The following is a 26,670-nucleotide window of genomic DNA, read 5'->3' as shown; positions in this document are numbered from 1 at the left end:
TGCCCTCTCTCCCTTAACCCTGGGGCACAGGGTATTGCACTGGGGCCCCCTGGTTTCAGGGGCTTCCCCTTGTCCACCCCCTGTTGAGTGGGTTCAGTTGCTTAGATGCCCACCCACAGCAGAGTGGAAGGCGTCCAGCAGCCCTCCCCTGCCCAGAGCATAGGAGGAATTTTGGCCAGATGTGGGCTATCCTCTCTTCCCTCTCCTTCTCCACCGCCCCCTTTTAGTTCCCACATTCTCTTTCTCTGTAAAATAACTACCTAAAATATTCACACATCTCTCATATATTTGAAGAGAAATCTTAGTCATGATCTTGCCTCTTAATTGTTAACTTAAGAAAATCTAGTGTCAATACTGGGTTATTTGAAGTATAAAGGCCACTTTAAAATGAGCAATACTATTTTCTGGGCTAGGGTTCCAGACTTAATACAAAGGAGAAAGCAAAGTGACCATCAGTATTTATCAATCACTGTGGTGTGTATAACTGATACAGTGGAAACTGAAAAACTTTCCTGGCAGTTGGAGATGATGTAGACATAATAGACATGAGAACATAAATATTTCCTTGCTGGACTGAGCTGGTATAAAAGAGGACTAGGGCTCTGGTGTATGATGGAGTTGGGTTTGAATTCTTGTCTTGCCATTTGAAAGATATGTATAACACTGAAAACCATCACTGAACTTTTCTGTAGTTGGAATTTCTCAACCTCAATGTACATATTCTTATGGAATATCAAGATTTTTTGTGGGGCTGTAGATATTGCTCAGAGGTTGAGAGCATTGGCTGTTCTTCCAGAGGATCTAAGATAAATTCCCAGCAACCACATGGTGGCTTACAACCATCTGTAATGATATCTAATGCCTTCTTCTGGTGTGTCTAAAGAAAAGTATCAGTGTACTCACATACATAAAACAATTAAATAATAATTAAAAAAAAGATTTTTTGTAAGGTAAGTCAAAATCAGTAAGTAGATTAAGACATTTTAGTGTAGTGCTACAGTTACTAATTGGTGGTCAAGGCACAGAACATCAGTAGAAGAAAAATAAACCATCCATATATTTATACGTACATCTCCAGGCAGCTCTCCTCTAGGCCACATCCACACTGCTGGACTCCAGGAAAATAACCTCCCCAGTAAGGGTGCCTTTCATTGGACCTCCCAATCCACCAGGCAAATGGTGCTCCATCTAAAACACAAGATGTTTCATAAGTCAGGAATGCAATCTGAAAGGCTACTGAGGAGCTCACAGTGGTGTGTGTGTGTGTGTGTGTGTGTGTGTGTGTGTGTGTGTGTGTGTGTGTACATATAGTCTCTCTTCCCATCCCTCCCTCCTAGCTCTCTTTTCCAAACTTTCTGCATTCCATTCTGTCTTTCCTCATTAATCCCTTCCAAGTTTCTCTCTATTTTAATGCACACATACAAGTTTGCAAATTAAAAGAGATTTTACTAAAAAAAAACAGTTAAAGGCTGATAAATGAAACCATTAAGAGTCAAAGATAGAAACACAACTTGATAACAGATTACCAAATACTGCAGCTGATTGAGTTGACACACCTAAAAACAATTTTAAATGTATACATTATTTTTATGTGCAGTAATGCAAAATTTGTAGTTTAAATAATGCATAATAGAATGATTTGATATAGTTTTAGGCAGGGTAATAGAAAAAAGGGAAAGTTTTCAGTTTACAAAATCCTTCCTTCATAAATAATTTTTAAAAAGTCTCTTTAAGTGGATCAGTGCCTCATGTGTATTCAGAGACTAGACATGTTTGCGTATTGTACCAGCCAAAATGAAAACTGAACTTTCACAACCACTACCTCAGAAGAATAATAGAATTTGGATACTTTTTGAATGCCAAGATGGTCTACTTCAATATAAAGAAAGGGGCATTCACATATCCTTCATTTTAAAAGGGGAAATTTTACAAATCAGTTAAAACTAAAAAAAAAAAAACAAAACAAAAAAAAAAAACAAAACTCTGTGTATTCTCTTGATCTTTGTGCCATTTCAGTGCTTCCTTTTCATCTTAATCACCTAACATTACTCTTATGATCTTCTTTCTACATTTTAAATTAGCTTTTAAATAAACAACACTCCATATGAGGTGTGTGTGTGTGTGTGTATAAAACAATGACTCTTCAAAATTATTTAAGACAAAATAACACACTAAATGCTAAAATTAGCTAAACATGTGGTCCAGTTGGTAGATAGTAAAGAGTGTAGAAATTTAGGGTAAATAGAATTTAAGCATATGTAAATGGGACCCTGACCTTGTCACCATTAATTTTTTTTTTTATCACAATACTAGAAGAAAAGTGACCTTATGCTCTAAGAGAAGTCCTAGACTTAAGAGCCTGTGAAAATGATACCCTTGTGAGTCAGGGAAAGCATTCTAAAATTATGATTCACTGAGATACTGGGGGAAAAAAGAATAATTAGCTTGGGGTCTGATTTCATTATTATCTTTCTGTTGTCTTTAAAGATTGTGAAAATCACAGCTGCGTATAGCGGTGATTCACAAAATTGTAGCACATTGCAAATAGAACAAACACAGACATAGAGGCCCTGGAGAGCATCAGTTGAAGGTACCCAACACAGCTTCCCTTGACAATAGCTGGCGTTCCCCTGTACTGGAGCATATAGTTTGCAAGACCAAGGGGCCTCTCTTCCCAATGATGGCTGACTAGGCCATCTTCTGCTACATATGCAGCTAGAGACACGAGCTTTGGGGGGTACTGGTTAGTTCCTATTGCTGTTCCACCTATAGGGTTGCAGACCCCTTCAGCTCCTTGGGTAGAAGCTATTCTGAGAATGATGAAGAAACTCCCCTCATGACTAATCACTTATAACCTCGTAAACTCTGTACTCCTTCCCACAAATTTAACAATGGTCATTAATAAACATAACGTTTAGATCCTTTCTTGTTGGTTTGATTAAGATCATAATAATAAATCTCTGACAAAGTCAACTTAATGTACAACAGGTTATTTTAATTAGTAGTCCTGAAGTTCGTCATGACAGAGAAGACATGTTGGCTTGAGCAGAAGGATAAATGGTCACATTGCTTTAAAAAATCCATACTAGGGAAGAAGGGAGTGAACAGGAAGTGAGTTTGAGTTATCAATATTCAAGACCTGCCTCCAGTAACTCACTTCTGCCTATAGGACTTCACCACATAAAGCTTCCAAAACCCAATCCTTTCTGTCTGTCTGTCTGTCTCTCTCTCTCTCTTTGTATAAGTGTGTATTTGTATGAGCCAGATATTAACCATAATTAAATATAAAGAATAATTCATAACAGAATATAAAAGCATACACAATCACCATGTTAACATTTTCTCAGGTCTATGTTTTGCAAAGGTCATGGTATGATGTATCAGTGCTCTTATGGTGTCTCCTAACATCCAGAGGAAGAAGAGTGAACACGTTTTTTCTGCTATGTGTAACATAAATAATATGAGTGATATATGCATCCAAATACAATGTAGAGCTAGACACAGACTTTTGCCCAAAAATCATTAAAGAAAGTCTCATGGAAACAGTGGCACTTGCTAAAGGCTACATGTTGATGACTTCTAAAAACACTGACATGATGCGAAAAGTACTTATGTGGGTAAGGACCCCAAGCAAAAGGGATCTTACCTACTTCACTGTCTTTAGGAGTAAAAGGACACCACAGGCACTAAGTATCATCTGATACTGACTATAGCTGTAGGACACGGTGTAGAAAATAAGGGAAAATATTGAAGCCATTGAAGTTCTGAGGTCAAGTGATTTCTTCACTGTGTGATCAAAAGGCAAGACTGCTAAGTGTAGGTGTAAGAGAAAAGATGGCACTCAATAGGATAGAGCTATGGCTCTGTCAACAAAGGAACTTTGTTGAAGAATCATCAGGACTTGTCCATTAAAAGCCAGGAGAGGTCCCATTTATCGATTCTCGATCTTACAGCACAAGCCATTGCTGTTCTATTCAGGAATTTTTCCCCTGTACCCATATCTTCGAGGCTTTTTCCTACTTTCTCCTCTATAAGTTTCAGTGTCTCTGGTTTTATGTGGAGTTCCTTAATCCACTTAGATTTGACCATAGTACAAGGAGATAGAAATGGATCAATTCGCATTTTTCTACATGATAACAACCAGTTGTGCCAGCACCATTTGTTGAAAATGCTGTCTTTTTTCCACTGGATGGTTTTAGCTCCCTTGTCAAAGATCAAGTGACCATTGGTGTGTGGGTTCATCTCTGGGTCTTGAATTTTGTGCCATTGGTCTACTTGTCTGTCACTATGTGAATACCATGCAGTTTTTATCACAATTGCTCTGTAGAACAGCTTTAGGTCAGGCATGGTGATTCGACCAGAGGTTCTTTTATCCTTGAGAAGAGTTTTTGCTATCCTAGGTTTTTTTGTTATTCCAGAAGAATCTGCTGATTGCCCTTTCTAATTCGTTGAAGAATTGAGTTGGAATTTTGATGGGGATTGCATTGAATCTGTAGATTGCTTTTGGCAAGATAGACATTTTTACAATGTTGATCCTGCCAATCCATGAGCATGGGAGATCTTTCCATCTTCTGAGATCTTCTTAAATTTCTTTCTTCAGAGACTTGAAGTTCTTATCATACAGATCTTTCACTTCCTTAGTTAGAGTCACGCCAAGGTATTTTATATTTGTGACTATTGAGAAGGGTGTTGTTTCCCTAATTTCTTTCTCAGCCTGTTTATCCTTTGTATAGAGAAAGGCCATTGACTTGTTTGAGTTGATTTTATATCCAGCTACTTCATTGAAGCTGTTTATCAGGCTTAGGAGTTCTCTGGTGGAATTTTTAGGGTCACTTATATATACTATCATATCATCTGCAAAAAGTGATATTTTGACTTCTTCCTTTCCAATTTGTAACCCCTTGATCTCCTTTTGTTGTCTAATTGCTCTGGCTAGAACTTCAAGTACAATGTTAAATAGGTAGGGCGAGAGTGAACAGCCTTATCTAGTCCCTGATTTTAGTGGGATTGCTTCCAGCTTCTCACCATTTACTTTGATGTTGGCTACTGGTTTGCTGTAGATTGCTTTTATCATGTTTAGGTATGGGCCTTGAATTCCTGATCTTTCCAAGACTTTTATCATGAATGGGTGTTGGATTTTGTCAAATGCTTTCTCAGAATCTAACGAGATGATCCTGTGGTTTTTGTCTTTGAGTTTGTTTATATACTGGATTACGTTGATGGATTTCCGTATATTGAACCATCCTTGCATTCCTGGGATGAAACCCACTTGGTCAGGATGGATGATTGTTTTGATGTGTTCTTGGATTGGGTTAGCAAGAATTATATTGAGGATTTTTGCATCGATATTCATAAGGGAAATTGGTCTGAAGTTCTCTATCTTTGTTGGGTCTTTTTGTGGTTTAGGTATCAGAGTAATTGTGGCTTCATAGAATGAGTTGGGTAGAGTACCTTCAGTTTCTATTTTGTGGAATAGTTTGTGAAGAACTGGAATTAGGTCTTCTTTGAAGGTCTGATAGAACTCTGCACTAAAAAAGGCCACCATCAGATTGGGAAAGGATCTTTACCTATCCCAAATTGCATAGGGGACTAATATCCAATATATATAAAGAAGTCAAGAAGGTGGACTCCAGAAAATCAAATAACCCCATTATAAAATGGGGCTCAGAGCTGAACAAAGAATTCTCACCTGAGGAATACCGAATGGCTGAGAAGCACCTGAAAAAATGTTCAACATCCTTAATCATCAGGGAAATGCAAATCAAAACAACCCTGAGATTCCACTTCACTCCAGTCAGAATGGCTAAGATCAAAAATTCAGGTGACAGCAGATGCTGGCGTGGATGTGGAGAAAGAAGAACACTCCTCCATTGTTGGTGGGATTGCAAGCTTGTACAACCACTCTGGAAATCAGTCTGGTGGTTCCTCAGAAAATTGGACATAGTACTACCGGAGGATCCCGCAATACCTCTCCTGGGCATATATCCAGAAGATGTCCCAACTGGTAAGAAGGACACATGCTCCACTATGTTCATAGCAGCCTTATTTATAATAGCCAGAAGCTGGAAAGAACCCAGATGCCCCTCAACAGAGGAATGGATACAGAAAATGTGGTACATTTAAACAATGGAGTACTATTCAGCTATTAAAAAAATGAATTTATGAAATTCCTAGGCAAATGGATGGACCTGGAGGGCATCATCTTGTGTGAGGTAACCCAATCACAAAGGAACTCCCACAATATGTACTCACTGATAAGTGGATATTAGCCCAGAAACTTAGGATACCCAAGATATAAGATACAATTTGCTAAATGCATGAAATTCAAGAAGAACGAAGACCAAAGTGTGGACACTTTGCCCCTTCTTAGAAATGGGAACAAAACACCCATGGAAGGAGTTACAGAGACAAAATTTGGAGCTGTGATGAAAGGATGGACCATCTAGAGACTGCCATATCCAGGGATCCATCCCATAATCAGCTTCCAAACGCTGACACCATTGCATACACTAGCAAGATTTTGCTGAAAGGACCCAGTTATAGCTGTCTCTTCTGAGACTATGCTGGGGCCTGGCAAACACAGAAGTGGATGATCACAGTCAGCTATTGAATGGATCACACGGCCCCCAATAGAGGAGCTAGAGAAATTACCCAAGGAGCTAAAGGGAACTGCAACCCTATAGGTGGAACAACAATATGAACTAACCAGTACCCCGGAGCTCTTGTCTCTAGCTTCATATGTATCCAAAGATGACCTAGTTGGCCATCACTGCAAAGAGAGGCCCATTGGACTTGCAAACTTTATATGCCCCAGTACAGGGGAACCTCAGTGCCAAAAAGGGGGAGTGGGTGGGTAGGGGATTGGGGGGGTGGGTATGGGGGACTTTTGGGATAGCATTGAAAATGTAAACAAGGAAAATACCTAATAAAAAAAAAAAGCTAGGACAGGTAGTATGTCTGTAATCCCAACAGTAAACCATCAGAGCCAGAAGGCTGGGCACACCTGGCAGCCTGACTGAGTTGGGAAACTCTGGGATCAATGTCAGTTCCTGTTGAAAAAAATTAAATAGGGAGAGAAGTGGCTAAGTAACACAGTCAACATCAACCTCTGTCCCCACATACAGGTGTGCATTCATGAACATGTATATGCATGCACACAAAGGCATACACACCAAAATGTTTTACAAGCCCTTTTAAAACAGCCTATCATTTCTGAAAGAACAACAACAGCAACATCAACAAACCCCTAACATTTAGAAAAAAATCATCCTCATCCATATCACAAGATAATGGCGGACATTCATCAACATCAGTCTTGGTCTTACTGGTTGTCAGCCAGCATGATTAAATCAGAGAATATACTTAATAGTGTGATTAAGAGCTAGTCAGCCACATCAGGAATGAACATTTCCATAGTGTTGTTCACTGTTCCCTTTCCAGCTTATTCAGCATAAGTGAAACCAAGATCGAGAAGGGGAAATAGAAAAGATTAATGACACTGCTACTCCATATAGATGATAAATGTCTCTTTGATGAGGTCGCTTAAACTGAAACAGCCAAGGCTCTCTAGAGCATTCCACAGGCTTAGAAAAGACGTATGTGAGGCCTAGACTAAAATGATTCTTTTTGCATTAAATTTTTATTAGAAAAGATAGTAAAATAAAAAAAAAAACATAATGAAGAGTGATCATGAAGAGCAGAAATGAAAGAATTTATTCAAAGTCACATGGTAAGTAGAGGCAGAGATAGGCTCGAGGTCCTGGCTATCAAGCCTTTCTAAGGTGTTGTTCAGTCCTAATCTCCACCCACCTTCTCATAGACTCATAAACTTTTCAATAAGTCAGAAATATTGAAGACTGGTTTTCATAGATAAAATTATGACTGGGAAAATCTACAGATGTTCTGTAAATGATGGTTGGTTTTTTGATGGTTTATTTCTACCTTTAGTCTGATGGTAGTTGACTCTGAAAGTTTTGAATTCACATCTATGAAAGGTATATTTAGAGAACAGATGCATCGTTTGGAGGACAAAGCAGTACAAGACTCTACTTGACTCCATGAGGATTGAAGTGGGGGAATGTATCAGTAAGTCATGTATTGTGAATGGACAAGCTGGTAAAGGGTAGTGGTCAGAAAGTAAGCAGGACACTGTGGTGGGGAACCCAATGTGTTGGGATAGGAGTTGGAGTGGAAGAGTGGAGAAGGACATGATTGTGAGTGTATTTATTGGCCATTGCAGAGAACCCTTACCAAATGACAGTAACCATTTGGATGATTTTTACATATACAGACAAATATTTGAATGTGTTGCTAGAACAATAACTATATTTCATTAATGATAATACATAGTCATTTCCACATGATATATACAACATGCACAGGCATAATTATGGACAGTATGACAGTATAATATTTCCTACAATACATGAGAACACAGAATTTAGAGATAGCTCATAGTACATTTCTGGAACAATGGTATAATTATTCTCATGCTTATACTCAAACACAGTTGTATTACATTTGCTTAATGATTGTTGTGGAAACCACAATAAAGGAAAGAGTATAAAACAACTTCAACATTAACAATCTTTTTGGAGCTGATTTACCTGCTCAGGTGAACTAGAACTTTATACACTAAGAAAAAACACCTGAACTTGCAACACAGATGAAGCAGTGGTCCTGTTTATCTCTAGAGATCATCTTACCTTTAGGGGAATTATTAGAGAACTAAAGCCAGAATAGAACTAAGTCCTATATATGGTTATATTAAAAAGAAATGCAAAAGTAGAATAATCAATGTCTTTTGGATATTTTACCATACCAGGAAATTAAAATAATCATTAGACTTAGCTGTTCTAAGGCTGTCATCTCTCAAATTGCATGGCCATTCCTCTTTACAACAGTGAAAGCAAACTTCAAAACAATGTAAATGGCATATGTGTCCTTTAAACTCCCTTATATCTGCATAAAGATAAAAATATTTCAATCTCTGACTTGGCTGATGCTATAGACCATGGATCTGTCATGATACATTTACAAAGACAAAATATTTTCCCAAGAAAATATGATACTTTCAAAGGAAAATTTATGGATCTGGGAATGAAGGAAGGAAAGAATTGATGGAGGGAGTGGGAGCTAGGCCCTTCACATGGATATATATGAGAAAAAGAGTTTAAAGAGATTCCTTTTAACTGTAAACAAATTGCAGAAATGTTTATTCTTATTGTTTGTATATTCTTTGCCCATGCAATGGCACTATTAGAAGGTGTGGCCCTGTTGGAGTAAGTGTGATCTTGATGGAGTGGGTGTGTCACTTTGGGTGTGGGATTTAAAACCCTCATTCTTGCTGCATAGGAGCCAGTGTTCTGGAAGCAGCCTTAAGATGAAAATGTAGAACTCTCAACACCTCCTGTACCATGCCAGCCTGGCTACTGCCATGTTTCCGCCTTGATGATAATGGACTGAACCTCTGAACCTGTAAGCCAGCCTCAATTAAATGTTCTTTATGAGATTTGCCTTGTGTTTATTCACAGGAATAAAACTCTAAATAAGACATTTATCTTGACAGGAAAATAGTTGGTACATTTAAGAGTATTAATATAAACATCTGTTAATCTTCAAGTATGGAAAGAAGCATACCAAACACTCATGTTCCAAAAATTCAGGCAGGATTAAAATAGTTTGTTCTAGTAGATGAGAAATAAATGCTCAAATCTGGAAGAACAGAAGGTAAATAAATCAATCTTGGTTCTCTGCTCCCAAATGTACTATGCTTCCATACCTCTGAGGATCCTCATGCTTTTTCCATCTTTGCCAAGCATCATTAATGCAACTGTACCTTTCTATGAACTGCATTCACATAAGGAGCAGGATTTTGCTTGAATTCTCTTTTCTGATAGCTGTACAACATTTAAACAGTGCAGAGACAGACATTACTTGTCTAGTCCTTCTGCAATTTTGTTGTAGTTTATCTTTGGGACAAATAAACAGGTGAACTAAGCAATCAGGAATTAGTAATATTAGATTGAAGGAACACACAGTATGACACAAAAAGGTATGATTTTTCACTCACAAATCTTAGAAAATCTAGTATGTCATTATTGTTCCCTAAGCAATTAATTCTGATCATAGAATTTTCAAAAAGTCAAGAGTGTATCATGAACAATACTGCTTGTGGATCACCTAGCAAGCCATCAGGATAACTTCTGTGAAGGATTTGTTTGAATTCAGTTAATACCTACTCTGATGTAATGTGGGAACATTTCCTGGCCTGAGATCCTGGATAGTATAAAAGAATAAAGCTAGCCAAGAATAGGCACTCATCTCCTTTTGTTTCCTGACTGTGTAAACTGCCTTCATGACCTTTCTGACATGATGGACTCTATGGACAGCTGTGAGCCAAAATAAATCCTTTCCCCCCAAAATTTACACCTTATAGGGTATTTTGTCAGCTCACTGAGAAAAATATGCAAGACAGATAATATTTATGCCTGTGGTTACCTGGGAATTCTCTCATTAACAAAGGAGATACTGAGGTTATACATGTAGCTCTAAGGCACAAGTCTTTCCTAGATTTCATAAGGTCAAGATGATGCCTGTAGCTCTATAGCAGAAGCCATGCTCGGATGTACAATGTCCTCAGGTTCACACTCAAGCCTTTACTCCTGAGGAACGGAGATGCTAATAAGTTTCTTGCTAATTAGTAAATTGCAAGCATTGACTTCCATATCATTTGCTGAATAGAAGTTCTTCAACTAAACATCATTTTTGTGGCAACTAATTAGACCTCCTCAAAAGAGAGAGAAGGTGAGTGAAATGGAGGGAAAGAGAGGAAAAGTGTGAAGGAACCAGTTTTAATAGTGAATTTTGACAAGGAAGTATGGCAAAAGGGAATCCCTTGTACATTGTGTGGAGAAATAGATTGGTACTGACATTGTAGAAAACAAAATAGATGTCTCTAAATAAATCAAATAGAAAACTAATTTATGACCAAATAATTCTATTTCTGAATATATAAACTGTGGTGGCTAGTCATGCCTGTCAACTTGACTGGATCTGTCATCGATTAATATGGAAGTCAGTAGAAAATAATGTGAAGAATAATCTTTTTTAGATCATTTGAAGCAGGAAAACAAACCCCAAATTTGAACATTACCTTCTGTAGGCAGTTCAAATAAAAAGACAGAGAAGAAGGATATTTTCTTTCTTCCTGCTTGCCCTCACTCTCACTGGCAAGTTTATCTATTCCATCGATGCAGCATTCCTGCAATAGTATTAGAACCTATTCCAGTAGTCTAATTTAGACTGAAGATTAGTTCTACAGGAGTCCTAGGCCTTTGATGCTGTATTAGTCAGGGTTCTTTTGAGTCACAGAACTTTTTGAATGTCTCTCTGTATTAAGGGAAATTATTTTAATGACTTATAGTCTATATTTCAACTAACCCAACAATGGGCAGCTCTGAATAGAAGACTAAAGCTGTGTACCACCACATCTGGATTTGGAATTTATTTATCTTAGGCTTTCCTTGATCTCAGAAATCTGCTTAACTCAGTCTTACCTTGTCTCCTGGGATTAAATGCTTGTAATACTCTGCCTAGCCCAAAATTCTAGTAGCTGCTCAATCCCACAGAGTGAGTTGTTTAACCTGGCTCTCTGTATAAACTGGAAATCCTGAAGAATTAGGTTCCAACAGATGTGCTGTCAAGTAAGTGCCAGGGGGCAAAGAAGAGTGAGTCTTCTTTCTTCCAATATTCTTAGTTAGGCCTCCAACAGATGGTTTGCCCAGACTAAAGCCATGTACCACTACACCTGAATGTGGAATTTATTTGTCTTAGACTTTCCTTGAACTCAGAGATCTGCTTAACTCAGTCTTGACTTGTCTCCTGGGATTGAAGGCTTATACTACCTTGCATAGCCCTAACTTTTTCATGGCCACTATGCCTCAAGATCTTCATGTCAAGATCAGGGTCAGAAATCTTCCAGCGTCTTCCAGCGTTAAGATGTGGATTATAGGTGTACCCTCCATTTCTGGATTGTAGTTCATTCCAGAAGTAGTCATGATGACAACCAGGAATAGCCATCATAGATGTCAAATTTGGACCACTGAAACTTCCTGCTTTGTGAACTTTAAAACTACTAGATTCTTGGCTTCTCTGGTGTGAGGCAGCCATTGCTAGACTACCAATACATTATTGTCTAACCCAACCTAATAAATCCCCATATGTTGCTTCTATTGTCTCCAAAAGTAGGCAATACAAAACTGCTCTCTTGCTTTCAAGGCATAGCTACAGAGAATTTCTGTGGCCTTGTAGCCTCTCATACACATTGTAGATAATCTAGCCACATGCCCAACCCCAAGGTTGCACTGAATTATAGCTTTACCATTTTATCTTTAGCCTACTTACTTTCTAGGTTCTGGTTAGACTACAACAATGTACATGAACCTTCCTCTGTCACCTAGAATCTGTGTAAGTAAAAACCAAACCAAACCAAACCAAACCAACCAAACAAAAAACTCTGTTCAGAAACTGAACAATTCTCTCATTAAATCTCTCTCTCTCTCTCTCTCTCTCTCTCTCTCTCTCTCTCTCTCTCTCTCTCTCTCTCTCTTTCTCTCTCTGTGTGTGTGTGTGTGTGTGTGTGTGTGTGTGTGTATGTGTGTTTGTGTTTCTCTCTATCTCCATCTCTTTCTCCGGCTCTGTCATGGCTATCTGTGGGATGACTAATAACTACTATTCAAGCTCTTCTTTAGGAGAACGGTGGTATTTGTCTACTAATATCTGTGTGGAACATGCACTCTCTTAATATTAACAACAGCAGCCTTATAAAGACTTAGTGTCTTAAAACAGAATCTAGGGATGAAAGGAAGGCTTAGTCAGTGAAGTGTCTGTTTTGAAAGCAGGAGAATCTGAGCTTGGTTTCTAGCACTCATGGGAAATCTTGAGTCTGTAGCCTCAGTGCTTGCAACTGAAGATGGCTGCATCCCCAGAACTTGATGGAGTCTAGCTGAACTGTTGGATTCCAGTTTTAATGAAAATATACTGTCAAAAAATCAATAAAGGATAAAACCTGACATGATTCTGGCCTTCAACCATAGTCCTCATACATGGGTATTACTACTAAACTCAGTATTTTCCTCTCCATTTATTTTTTACCATGTTTTACAGCTAAATTCTCCTAGTTAATTTTTCATAATGCATTTAGTTTAATATAAGATAATTGACTTTATCTGCAGGAGGCACCCTTTATCTCTGCTTGCAGTAATTAATTCTGATGTGCATCATTATTTAAGGGCAATGAATTTTATTAGTGGTACAGTGAATGATTACTTAATAGCCCCATGCAATTCTATATACTTTGCCATTCTTTTGAGATTTCCCTCCAAGTATGGTCCTTACTGTTTTACTGCTCTTTCCAAACATAGGCTTTCCTCCTACACAGAGGCTTTCATTCTTGTTGGGCCACTTACTTTGTCACATACTCTTTCAGAGCTTCTGCCACTTGTTTTGATTCTAGTTTTTTACTTCCTTTTTCTTAAAAATGAATAAAACTTTTTTTTCTGAAATTTGAGCCTATTCCCTTTCTTCCTCAGAATGTCAAACATGGAATCTCTGAATCAGATTGTGTCTCTGGCTTTCAGTCTATCTCAGTTTCATAGTCTGTTTCCTATGTGGCTGCCCAAGTAAGGATTTCAAAATTCAACCTACACTATAACATTTCACTGTCTAAAATATTGGGAATCCCCAAACCTCCTCAGAACTCCTTTGCTATGAAAAATTAATCATGCCAGAAGGTCCAAAGATCTCATTGTCAAAAGGCTCATGGACAGTTGCATTTCAAAGAAATCCACACCAAAGTCAGGCAAGTTTAATCACAACCACATTCCCATCTCTCTAGGAGACTGGAGCAAGAGGATCAGTTGAGACCAAACTCTCACTACCAGACTGAGGATTATAGTTAATTCACAAATATAAATGTTTGATTGGGTAGCTGAGAGCTTTTATCTGATGTACAAGCATAAAAGCAAAAATCAAAGGAGACAGAGAGAGAGAGAGAGAGAGAGAGAGAGAGAGAGAGAGAGAGAGAGAGAGAGAGAGAGAGAGAGAGAGGACAGAGACAGAGACAGAGAGAGACAGGGACAGAGAGGAGACAGAGATAGAGAAAGAGACAGACAGAGAGGTGGGGAGAGGGAAAGAGCTCTACTTGAAAATTATGTGGGTTTTTGAACCTCAAATCCCCCCCAGTGACACACATCCAACTAAACCTCATCTCATAATCTTTACTAAATAGTTCCACAATCTAAAGACCAAGTATGCAAATATATGAGCCTTTGGCTCTGTGTGTGTGTGTGTGTTTGTGTGTGTGTGTGTGTGTGTGTGTGTGTGTGTTTGTGTGTGTGTCTGTGCATGTTCGCACACACATGCTTGGCCATGTCTATGTGTCTTCGGAGGTAGAGGGGGGTGGGGAGGGGGCAATTCTCATTTAAACCACTGAATCCAGTAACCCAGTCTGAATTTCAAAAGGGATGAATTGCATGATGTATTACTCAAATAAATCTGCTCTTAGTTTTAGAGCTATGCTGTCTAAAAAAGTATTCAATTGTGATTTAAGTTTAATAGAACCAAAAATTAAGTACCTCATTTTAAATACCTCCTCTGTGTGTTAGAAAAATAAAGAAAATAAATTAACAACCTCAGCCTTGACTTAGCCTGTATTACATACACAACCATTTTTTTTTTTTTTTGCCCTTGGCAACCTAGAACTTCCACTTGGGCATATCCATAAGTAAAATCAGATTTATTGTGGGAAAAGAGTATATCTTTAAGAAAAATGCTCGCAGTTTACAGAATCTATGCCTGTCAATCGAAACAAGAGAAATTCCTGTACTATGCTTCTTGACAAACAAACTTTTCCTACTCTAAGACCTCAAAAAGCTAATCTGGGAGACAGTCATCTAAATCTTTGAGTACTGCAGTTCAAGAAGCCGATTGCTTGTGTATAGTACAAAAGATATTTATTATCACTTTGATTGTGAATAAATTTCACTTGCTACCCTATAATCTTTGTGTTTATTTCTGACTTTCTGAATATACATCAAGAATATAGAAACACCAATTCCAGACAGTGTGACCTCTGTTAATGTGTCAGTGCACACACCACACAAATAGATTCATGTACAAGTTTGTGTGTGCATATGAAAACTAGAAGTCAACTTTTCATGACATTGTGCTTATGGAACACATCTACCATGACAGTATTTTAGTGGATAGATCTGATTGGGAAAATCTATACTTGAGATTTTACATAATTTACTTAAAAATCATATGCAGAAGTTCAGAGATAACAAATTACTCCTAATTACTACTGGATGAATAATGTCCATGTGTTTGAACCAATTTTATCAGTCCTTCAATTCATCAGTATCTTGTTGATCTATCCTTATGAAATTGACTAGCCAAAGACCTTGCAAAAGTAGTGAACTGTTTTGTTGTTTCTGACATCTCTACAGAGTCAACTGAATCTTGCTGAATGGTTCCTTTTATGTCCTTGCTTAAAGCTTCTTAAACAATTTTTTGTCAGATGACTGTGAGATTGAATGTCTGAGGTAGCTGCTTCCCACATCTAATATAAAGCAATGGTTATTCAGCTGGTAACATCTGGAGCACAGAAAAACCTGTTCCCCTTTCTCTTTTTTCTCTACATTCATGTAGTTCTAGGTTTTCTCTGCTGTTGAGACCCATATTTAGAGAATATTCACCATCTGACTAAATCTCATTCTTCTATTAAGTGTTAGTCTGCAAGACTAATTTGCTTCCAGCTTTCCAGTGTTTTTGTGGCATTTCAAATCTCTCTCTCTCTCTCTCTCTCTCTCTCTCTCTCTCTCTCTCTCTCTCTCTCTCTCTCTCTCTGTGTGTGTGTGTGTGTGTGTGTGTGCATTCACGTGTGTGAAGATGCAATTAAGGCCAAAGCATTAAAGGAGAATCTCCAGTATCTCCTCAGATGCCAGTGACCTTCTTTATTCTTGAGACAGTGTTTTTCATTGAATTGATTGTCATGAAGCAAGTGAGGTTATCTACCGAGCAAGCTACATGAATGCCCTAACTCTTTCTCTTGAGCACTGGGATTCCATTTGTGTACCAACCACATGGATTTTAAAAACACAGGTTCTGAGGATCAAATCTAATGTTTTTTCTTTTTTCTAAAAAAAAATTTATTGGTTATTTTATTTATTTAGATTCCAAATATTTTCCCCTTTTCTGGTTTTGCCTCCCCAAGTCCCCTATCCGCTCTCCCCTCCCCCAGCTTCTATGAGGGTGCTCTTCTACCCATCCACCCACTGTCTCCTCACTGCCCTAACATTCCCCTACACTGGGGCATCAAGCCTTCACAGAACCTAATGCCTCCCCACCCACTGATGCCAAATAAAGCCATCCTCTTCTACATATGAAGTTGGAGCCATGGGTCCCTCCATGTATGTTCTTTGATTGGTAGTTTAGTACCTGGGAACTCTGGGGTGTCTAGTTGGCTGATACTGTTGTTCTTCCTAAGGGGTTGGAAACCCCTTCAGTTACTTCAGTCCTTTTCCTAATTCCTCCATTGGAGGCCTGTGCTCAGTCCAATGGTTGGCTGAAAGCATTCACATGTGTATTGCTCAGGTTTTGGCAGAGCCTTTCAGAAGACATCCATATCAGGCTCCTGTTCGAAAGCACTTCTTGGCGTTAGCAATAGTGACTGGCTTTGGAGGTTTCATATGAGATGGATCCCCACATGGGGCAGTCTCTGGATGTATTTTTCTTTAATCATTGCTCAACTTTTGGTCCCTGTATTTCCTTTAGACAGGAGCAATTCCAGGTTAAAATTTTAAGAAGGCTGTGTGGCCCAGTCCCTCAACTGGAGGCCATGTCTTACCTATGATTATGGTCTGTACAGGTTCTCTCTCCCTTTTGTTAGGTATTTTAGATAATATCATCCCTGTTAGGTTCTGGGAGCCTCTTACTTTCCTGGCATCTGAGACTTTCTGTTGGCTATCCCTGGTTCTGCATCCCCCTTGCTACACACCTCTGTTCAATTCTTTGACCCTGTGTATATCTCTAAGAATTTCATGAAGTCATTATTTTTAATGGCTATGTAGTACACCATTGTGTAAATGTACAACATTTTCTGTATCGATTCCTCCATTCAGGGACATCTGGGTTGTTTCCAGCTTCTGGGTATTGTGTATAAGACTGCTATGAATATAGTGGAGCAAGTGTCTTTGTTATATTTTAGAGCATCTTTTGCGCATATGCCCAGGAGTTATATAGCTGTGTCCTCATGTAGTACTATGTCCAATTTTCTGAGGAACCACCAGACTGATTTGCAGATTGGTTTTACTAGCTTATAATCCCACCAACAATGGAGGAGTGTTCCTCTTCTTTCACATCCTTTCCAGCATCTGCTGTCATCTGAGTTTTTTAACCTAGCCATTCTGACTGTTGTGAGGTGAAATCTCAGGGTCATTTTGATTTGCATTTCCCTGATGCTGAACATCTTTGGGTGCTTATTTGCCATGAAAGATTCCTCAGTTGAGAATTCTTTGTTTAGCTCTGTACCTCATTTTTAAATAGGGTTATTTGTTTGTCTGGTGTTTCTCTTCTTTCATTCTTTGTATATATTGAATATCTGTCTTCTATTGGATGTAGGATTGGATCTTTTCCCAATCTATACATTGCCATTTTGTCCTGATGACAGTATCCTTTGCCTTATAGAAGCTTTGCAATTTTATGAGATCCCATTTGTCTAAAGTGGATCTTAGAGACTTGGCCATTGATGTTATATCCAGGAAAATTTCCTCCATGCATATGTTTTTGTGTCTCTTTCCTAGTTTCTCTTCTAAGAGATTAAGTATATTTCGTTTTATTTGGAGGTCTTTTATCCTCTTAGACTTGAGCTTTGTATACAGAGAAAAGAATGGGTCAATTTGCATTCTTCTACCTGCTGACTGAATATCAGCCAGCATCATTTGTTGAATGTGTTCTCTTTTTTCCACTGGATGGTTAGATCCTTTGTCATAGATCAAGTGACTATAGGTCTGTGAGGTCATTTCTGGGTCTTTAGTTCTATTCCATTTATCTACATGCCTGTCTCTATATAAATAACATGTGGTTTTTGTCACTATTGCTCTGTAGTAGAGCTTGAGTTCAGGGATGGTGGTTCCCTGAGAAATTTTCTTATCTTTGAGAATTGTTTTCACTATCCTGTATTTTTGTTGTTCCAAATGAATTTGAGATTTTCTTTTTCTATCATTGTGAAGAATTGAGTTCGAATTTTGATAAGGATAATATTGAATCTGTAGATTGCTTGTGGTAAAAAAAAAATCATCTTTACTATGTTAATACTGCTGATCCAGGAGTATGGGAGATCTCTCCATCTTCTGAGGTCTTCTTCAATTTCTTTCTTAAGAGAGTTGAACTTCTTTTCATACAGATCTTTCACACACTTTGTTAAAGTCACAGCAAGATATTTTATATTATTGGTGACTATTTTGAAGTGTGTCATTTTTCTAATTTCTTGCACAGAATGTTTATCCATTGAGTAGAGGAAGACTACTGATTTGTTTGAGTTAATTTTATATCTGGCAACTTTGCTGAAGTTACATATCAAATGAAGGAGTTTTCTGCTGGAATTTTAATATACTATCCTATAATCTGCAAACAGTGATATTTTGCCTTCTCCATTTCCAACCTGTATCCCTTTGACCTCCACTTGTTGTCTAATTACTTTAGCAAGAACTTCAAGCAATATATTTAATAGATACAGAAATAATTGGCAACCTTGTCTTGTCCCTCATTTTAATGGATTTTTTCAACTTTCTCTCCATTTCGTTTTATGTTAGCTACTGGTTTGCTGTATATTGATTTTACTATGTTTAGGTATAGGCCTTGAATTCATGTTCTTTACAAGACTTTTACACATGAAATGGGGTTGAATTTTGTCAAATGATTTTTCAGAATTTAATGAGATGATCATGTGGTTTTTCTTCTTTGAGTTTGTCTATGTAGTGGATTACATTGATAGATTTCCATATATTAAACCATCCCTGCAGCCAAGGAATAAAGCCTACTTGATCATGGTGAGTGATCATTTTGATGTGTTCTTAGATTTGATTTGTGAGAATTTTATTGATTGGTTTCCCATCAATATTCACAAGGGAAATTAGTTTGATGTTTTCTTTTTGTGTTGGGCCTTTGTGTGGTTTTGGTATCAGTGTAATTGTAGCTTCATAAAATGAATTAGGTAGTGTTCCTTCTGTTTCTATTTTGTGGAATAGTTTGAAGAGTATAGGTATTAGATATTATTTTAATGTCTGACAGAATTCTGCACTCAAACCATCTGGTCCTGGACTTTTTTTGGTTGAGAAACATTTATAGATTGCTTCTATTTTCTAAGGGGTTATGGGACTTTTTAGCTGGTTTATCTGATGGTGGTTTATCTTCAGTTCCTGGTATCTGTCTAGAAAATTGTCCATTCATCCATATTTTCCAGTTCTGTTGTATTAAGGCTTTTGTAGTATGACCTGATGATTTTTAAAAATTTCTTCAGTTTCTGTTGTTATGTCTCCCATTTCATTTCTGATTTTGTCATTTTGGATTCTGTCTTTGTACCCTCTGGTAAGTCTGGCTAAGGGTTTATCTATCTTGTTGGTGATTAAAAAAAAAAAAAGACAAGAAAAGAGTAGAAAAAGGAAAAAAGAAAAAAGAAAAAAGAAAGAAACAAACAAAACTGGTTTTGTTGATTCTTTGTATAGTTCTCTTTGTTTCCATTTGGTTGATTTCAGCCCTGAGTTTGATTATTTCCTGCTGCCTACTCCTTTTGGGTGTATTGTTTCTTTTTGTTGTAGAGCTTTCAGATGTGTTGTTAAGCTACTAGTGTATGTTCTCCCCAATATATTTAGGGAAGCACTTAGAGCTATTAGTTTTCCTCTTAGCACTGCTTCCATTGTTCCCCATGTTTGGGAATGTTGTGCTTTCATTTTCATCAAATTATAAAAAGTCTTTAATTTCTTTCTTTATTTCTTCCATGACCAAATTATCATTGAGTTGAGAGTTGTATGTGGGTTTTCTATTGTATTTGTTATTATTGAAGGCCAGCCTTACTCCATGGTGATCTGTTAGGATTCACAGGATAATTTCAAATGTTTTGTATCTCTTAAGACTTATTTTGTGACTGATTCTATGGTCAGTTTTGGAGAAGGGACAACGAGGTGCTGAGAAGAAGGTACATTCTTTTGTTTTAGGATGAAATGTTCTATAAATGTCTGTTAAATCCATATGGTTCATTACTTCTGTTAGTTTCGTTGTATCCCTGTTTAGTTTCTGTTCTGTTTCTATGATCTGTCCATTGGTGAGACTGGGATGTTGAAGTCTTCCAGTAATATTTTGTGAGGTACAATGTGTACTTTGAACTTCAGTGAAGTTTCTTTTATGAATGTGGATGCCCTAGCATTTAGGGCATAGTTATTCAGAACTGAGAATTCATCTTGGCAGATTTTCACTTAGGTGAGTAGGAAACGTTTTTTCTCGTCTTTTTTTTTTTTTTTTGATACTTTTGGTTGAATGTCAATTTTAATATATATTAAACTGGCTACACCAGCTTGTTGCTTGGAATTTTTTTTCCAGCATTTTACTCTGAGTAGATTCTCTCTTTTTCACTGAGGTGCATTTCCTGTATGCTGCAAAAGTATGAGTGCTATTTACTTTACAAATCCGTTCTGTTAGTCTATTTATTTTCAATTTAAGAATTGCATCCATTGATAGTTAGAAATATTAAGAACCAATGATTTTTGCTTACACTTATTTGTCTTGTTAGAAGTGGAATTAAGTGGGCTGGTGAGATGGCTCAGTGGGTAAGAGCACCCGACTGCTCTTCCAAAGGTCCAGAGTTCAAGTCCCAGCAACCACATGGTGGCTCACAACCATCCGTAACGAGATCTGGCGCCCTCTTCTGGAGTGTCTGAAGACAGCTACAGTGTACTTACATATAATAAATAAATAAATCTTAAAAAAAAAAAAAAAGAAGTGGAATTAAGTTTTGTGGCTATCTTCTTTTGGGTTTGTTTAAAGATTAATTTCTTGTTTTTTCTTGGAAATAGTTTCCCTCCTTTTGTTGGGCTAGATTTGTGGATAGATATTGTTTAACTGGTTTTGTCATAGAATATCTTGATTTTTCACTCTTTGGTAATTACGAGTTTTGCTGGGTATAGTAGTCTGGGCTGGCATTTTTGTTCTCCTAGGGTCTATATGACATTTGCCCAGGATCTTCTGGCTTTTTGAGTCTTTGTTGAGAAATCTGGTCTAATTCTGATAGATCTGCCTTTATATGTTACTTAACCATTTTCCCTTACTGATTTTAATATCCTTTCTTCTTTTTTGTGCATTTGGTGTTTTGAATACTATGTGATGGGAAGAATTTCTTTTCTGGTTCAATCTATTTGGGATTCTGTGGGTTTCTTATATGTTTATGGGAATGTCTTCCTTTAGGTTAGGGAAGTTTTCTTCTATAATTTTGTTGAAGATGTTTACTGGCCATTTGAATTGGGAATCTTTACCTAATATTCTTATATATTTTTCTTCTTCTAATATTGTCTTCTCTTTTTGTCCTGGATTTCCTGGATGTTTTGAGTTAGGAGATTTTTACATTTTACATTTTCTTTGATTGTTGTGTCAGTATTTATTGTGGTATCTTCTATGCCTCAGATTCTTTGTTCTATCTCTTATATTATGTTGTTGATGCTTGCATCTATGAGTCCTGATCTTTTTCCTAGGTTTGCTATCTTCAGGGATGTCTCACTTTGTGATTCCTTTATTGTTTCCATTTGCATTTTTAGATCCTAGATTATTTTCACTTATTATAAATCAAAAACTTTGATATAAGATACAATTTGCTAAACGCATGAAACTCAAGAAGAATGAAGACCAAAGTGTGGACACTATGCCCCTTCTTAGAATTGGGAATAAAACACCCAGGGAAGGAGTTACAGAGACAAAGTTCGTAGCTGTGATGAAAGGATGGACCATTTAGAGACTGCCGTATCCAGGGATCCATCCCATAATCAGCTTCTAAACGCTGACACCATTGCATATACTAGCAAGATTTTGCTGAAAGGACCCAAATATAGCTGTCTCTTGTGAGACGATGCCGGGGCCTAACAAACATAGGAGTGGATGTTCACAGTCAGCTATTGGATGTATCACAGGGCTCCCAATGGAGAAGCTAGAGAAAGTACCCAAGGAGCTAAAGGGATCTGCAACCCTATTGTTGGAACAACATGATGTACTAACCAGAACCCCGGAGCTCTTGTCTCTAGCTGCATATGTATCGAAAGATGGCCTAGTCGGCCATCAATGGAAAGAGAGGCCCATTGGACTTGCAAACTTTATATGCCCCAATATAGGGGAATGCCAGGGCCAAAAGAATAGGAATGGGTGGGTAGGGAAGTGGGGGGCGGTATGGGGGACTTTTGGGATAGCATTGGAAATGTAATTGAGGAAAATATGTAATAAAAATATTAAAAATTAAAAAAAAACTTTGCTCACTAAACCATCTTCAGGGTGCAGTGCTCAGTTTTTCTATGAAAATATGAGCCTTATCCAGCCTTTCCTTGTCCACAAACAAAGTGGCTGCAGAAGAGGTCTTGTCTCTAAGTTTAGATGTGTCTAAATTTGACCTCTAAAACAATCCATGGAGTCTTATAATACCTTAAGGAAGAAAATGCATTTAACACTCCTAATATGCTACACTTACCAGCATCACAGTACAGTATACAGTGACCCTTGACTGTCTTCATGACAATGTGACTGATAGGGAACAGATGTGGCCCAGCATCATGAGAAAGAATTAATCTGCATATCAGTAGCCCATAAAGTATGTTTCTACTAATGTTCACCATGTTTATGAGCTTGTAACATGAAAACTTTTGTGTTCAGTACTATGTTTAATTTTTTTGAACCTTTCTTGATGTGGATGCATCTAGCTAAGTGCTTTCCACATCTAAGCCAACAATGAACAAAAATGTTAATTGACTCTCCTCCCTACTCCACGAAGTAGGACAGTCCAGCATTGTCTATAGATACAATTAAGACAGAAAAGTATATGTATTATAAGCCATGGCTAAAAATCTTTGATTTTATGTTATACTACATCATACAACTTCAAATACAGCTGTCTTCAGCAAACTGTGAAAATTAAATGTAGGAAAAGCTAAGCAAATATTTAGAATTAAAAAAACAAACAGAACAGTAGATGAAGAAATGGCTCAGAGATAAAATATTTTACCTGACCTGACTGGTATTCCCAGATTCCATGGAAACAGCTTAAGAGTATGCTTAAGTACCAAGTTCTGGGAAGTATTATCAGGTAGAACCCTGAGGTTTACTGGCAAGATGAGTAATCCAAATGAGTGAGTTCCAGGCCAATGAGAAAATCTGTCTCAAAAAAACAAGGTGAGCAACTGCTGAGGGATGGTACCCTAGTTTGAGCTCTATCTTCCCCATGTACATGGTTACACACAAAGATAAATGCAAACCTTTACATGGTCACAAAAAATGAATCAGGAAATCAAATTATTATTGCTTGAGTCTTTTGACTTGCTTAGAAACTCAGTACTTTTTCTTATACTTCTCAATGTTGTTCATGGAAACATTCAATCACACACACACACACACACACACACACACACACACACACCACACTCACATTCTAAGTGTCACCATAAGCTTTAAAGACATTAAGCACAGAGACTAACTGACTAGGAAGAATGTCTAGATAATAAATTGCACTCAATTTTTGAAAATCACAGCTGAAAGAAGTGCAGTTTATGCCACTAAAAATCCAGGGGTTTTGTGCTTCAGGTTTGAATGTCACAAAGTGCTTTTGTTGGTGGTAAAAATATGTCAGCAATCTGAAGCCATCACAGAGAACCTTTGTAAGTACTTTCCTTTCAGTGTGGAGATGCTGGCTACTCGGATTTCATAACCTAACCTGCAAGAACGAAATTTTATCAGCTGCTTTAGCCTTTGACATAAGTGTTTTTATAGGTGATTGTGATGATTGATTGCGTAGTAGAAATGAAGTAGAATCAGAAAACAGCCATTTTCAGTATTTATTCAGCACAACTTTCAAAATAGCAAGGAAGGCAAGAGAGAAAAATTGAACCAGGTGCCTGCTCAAATTTATTGAACAGGCAAGTAGGACATGCACTCCTGCACTTTGGCAGGCAGAAATAGAAGAGATCCAAGTGGAGGTTCATTCAGAAACAAATGGCCTAACAAGTAATTGACATTTTGACGATTCAGGGGGGTTTCAGACTTTATTAAACAGTCTGAAGATGGAATACCTCAGAGCCTAGCTAGAAAAATACCCAAATAGAGATATGATCCCTGTAGTAAATATTAGGTGAGATAATAAAAGCCCTGAGACTAATAAAATAAGTTTCTATTTTAAGATTTAATTTTATTTGTGTGTGTGTGTGTGTGTGTGTATGTGTGTGTGTGTGTGTGTGGGGTATGTTTGTGTGGGGGTATGTGCAATTAAGTACAGGTATCTTCACGGGCCAGAAAGGGTATCAGATTACCTGGTGCTGCAAGTAAGGGCAATTGTGAATGACCTGACATGGGTGCTAGACATCAATTTCAGGTCCCTTGAACAAGGAGCTAGTGTTTTTACCACTGAACTTCTATAGCCCTGGAATGAGGCATCTGTTGAGTGCCACAGTTAATACAATATCTGGTGATTGCTCAAGCCTCTGGGGTCAGATGTCTTGGATCTGAGGACCTCCTCCCTGTATTTATTACTTCAGTGTCTTGGGGAGGATATTTGACTTATCAAACTTCACTCTCCTAATATAATATCTAAACTATAACAGTTTCCACCCAACAGTTTTGCAGTTAGAACTGAATTATACAATGCATGTAAGTCTCCTTGCAATCTTACTATGATTCATTTAGAATCATCTGTGATTAATATTGTTTATCCTGTTTCCCTGTTTATCCCTGACAATTAAAAGTCCCCCACAATGTGGAACTACCTTTATTTTACATGTCACGAGATTAAGGCTCACAAATTTCCTGAGTCCGCATGCACTATCAAACAGGCTATTTTGTTATCTGTCCTTTGATTTAACCGAATTTGGTCAAAAACCTTTTGAATAGAAACATTGCTATTTTTAATCCGCATAAATGGAACAAAAAAGGGTAGAGCCAGAGCCTTAGCATAGAGTAAGGCTTGATAGTACTTCAGCACAGTAAGTGCTCACTAGAAAGTCTTTGAATGATGAAAGAAATGCAGCAGAGAGGCTGGGAATATGGCCTCATAGGTAAAGATTTTACTATCTAAGAATGAAGACATGGGTTCTATCCCAGAACCCAGGCCTAATCTTGGAGAATCAGAGTTGAGATAGGTGAGTCCTTGATGTTGCTGGCCCCTCAGTCTGAGAGCAATAGGTTCAATCAGAACCTCTGTCTCTATATAAGACCAATTGAAAAAGACATTGAACATCAACCTCTGGCCTATACACACACACACACACACACACACACACACACACACACACATTTGCACCTTAGACACATATAAACACATACACCACATATGTAAGTAATACATTTACATTTTAAATTTAGAATTAAAATGATGAAAGTAAACAAGCTCAGTCATTGTTTTCCTTACCATATAATGCATTTGCACATACCGAGTAACTGAGATACCTAGTTCTGCCTTTAAGATTAAAACACATATTCAGTGAACGTGGGTTTAGATGCACATAGAAACAGCACTTCTCTGTTTCTATTTGAATGACCATAACCTTCACCACAGACTGATAGTTCTGGTTATTTCAGGAAACTTTGGCTTTACACTTTGCTTTGGCTTCCTTCTCCACCCCAGACTCTAAACCAGAGCAGTGGATCTAATGATCTGTTTTATTGCTGATGAATTTTAGCTTTGGAAACATGATGTTCTTTGTATACCTGTCTTAAAGGATTCCCAGGCCTTTTGTATTAGAAACATTAAGGAAGATCAGTTGAATAGTCTGAAATGTCTGCTCACAAAGTACTCTCTCCCACAGTTCATCACATAGATGATGGTTCAGTCAGATGAACTAGGCAACTAGGTAGTCTGTACATGAATTATAGCTTCCTAAATCTTTTCAGGACTGACTACACATTCTTTATAGCCATTTTGCTGTAAAAGTTTTGAAAAAAATAGTTATACATATACTACTAGCTAAGCTTCAATGAGAGGATGAATTGAACAAATTTAACAAGAACAAAATGATTAAGGGGCAGGAAAGTAAATCTTAATGTCATTCAGGGGAAATGATTCATAGACTTCTCTGGTAAAAAGTAGACATGTCTGTGGAATAAAACCTTTGCTCCTCAAACATGAGAACCAGAGGTCAGGTCTCCATCTCCTATGTGAATGATGGGCAGGTGTGGTGGCCCAATTGTAGTGCTAGAGTGCTAGACAAAGAGACAGTGAATCCCTACAGAAAGCTGGGTAGCTAGACTAGCCCAACTGGCAAGCTTTGCATTCAATCTGGAGACTGCCTCAATGTACACAGTAGAAAACAATGGAGAAAGATACCAGGTGCCAACTTCTAACCTGTACTTGCATACACAGCTTAGAAATAGAAC

At 37.7% G+C, this 26,670-nt stretch overlaps 1 protein-coding gene across 1 annotated transcript in view; it reads right to left on the bottom strand.

Annotated features, from left to right (window-relative positions):
• LOC110291812 (contactin-associated protein like 5-2) overlaps positions 1 to 26,670 on the bottom strand; it is a 718,290-nt gene that overhangs the window by 137,669 nt on the left and 553,951 nt on the right. Inside the window, exon 14 of the mRNA XM_029482783.2 lies at positions 1,071 to 1,188. Coding sequence (XP_029338643.1) covers positions 1,071 to 1,188 — 118 coding nt within the window. The remainder of the gene's footprint in view (positions 1 to 1,070; positions 1,189 to 26,670) is intronic.

This window comes from Mus caroli, unplaced genomic scaffold, assembly GCF_978045245.1.
Source record: "Mus caroli unplaced genomic scaffold, Mus_caroli_1 scaffold_1, whole genome shotgun sequence".
Taxonomy (NCBI): Eukaryota; Metazoa; Chordata; class Mammalia; order Rodentia; family Muridae; genus Mus; species Mus caroli.
The sequence above is the reverse complement of the archived record's forward strand: the minus strand, read 5'-3'. Positions and strand labels throughout refer to the sequence as shown.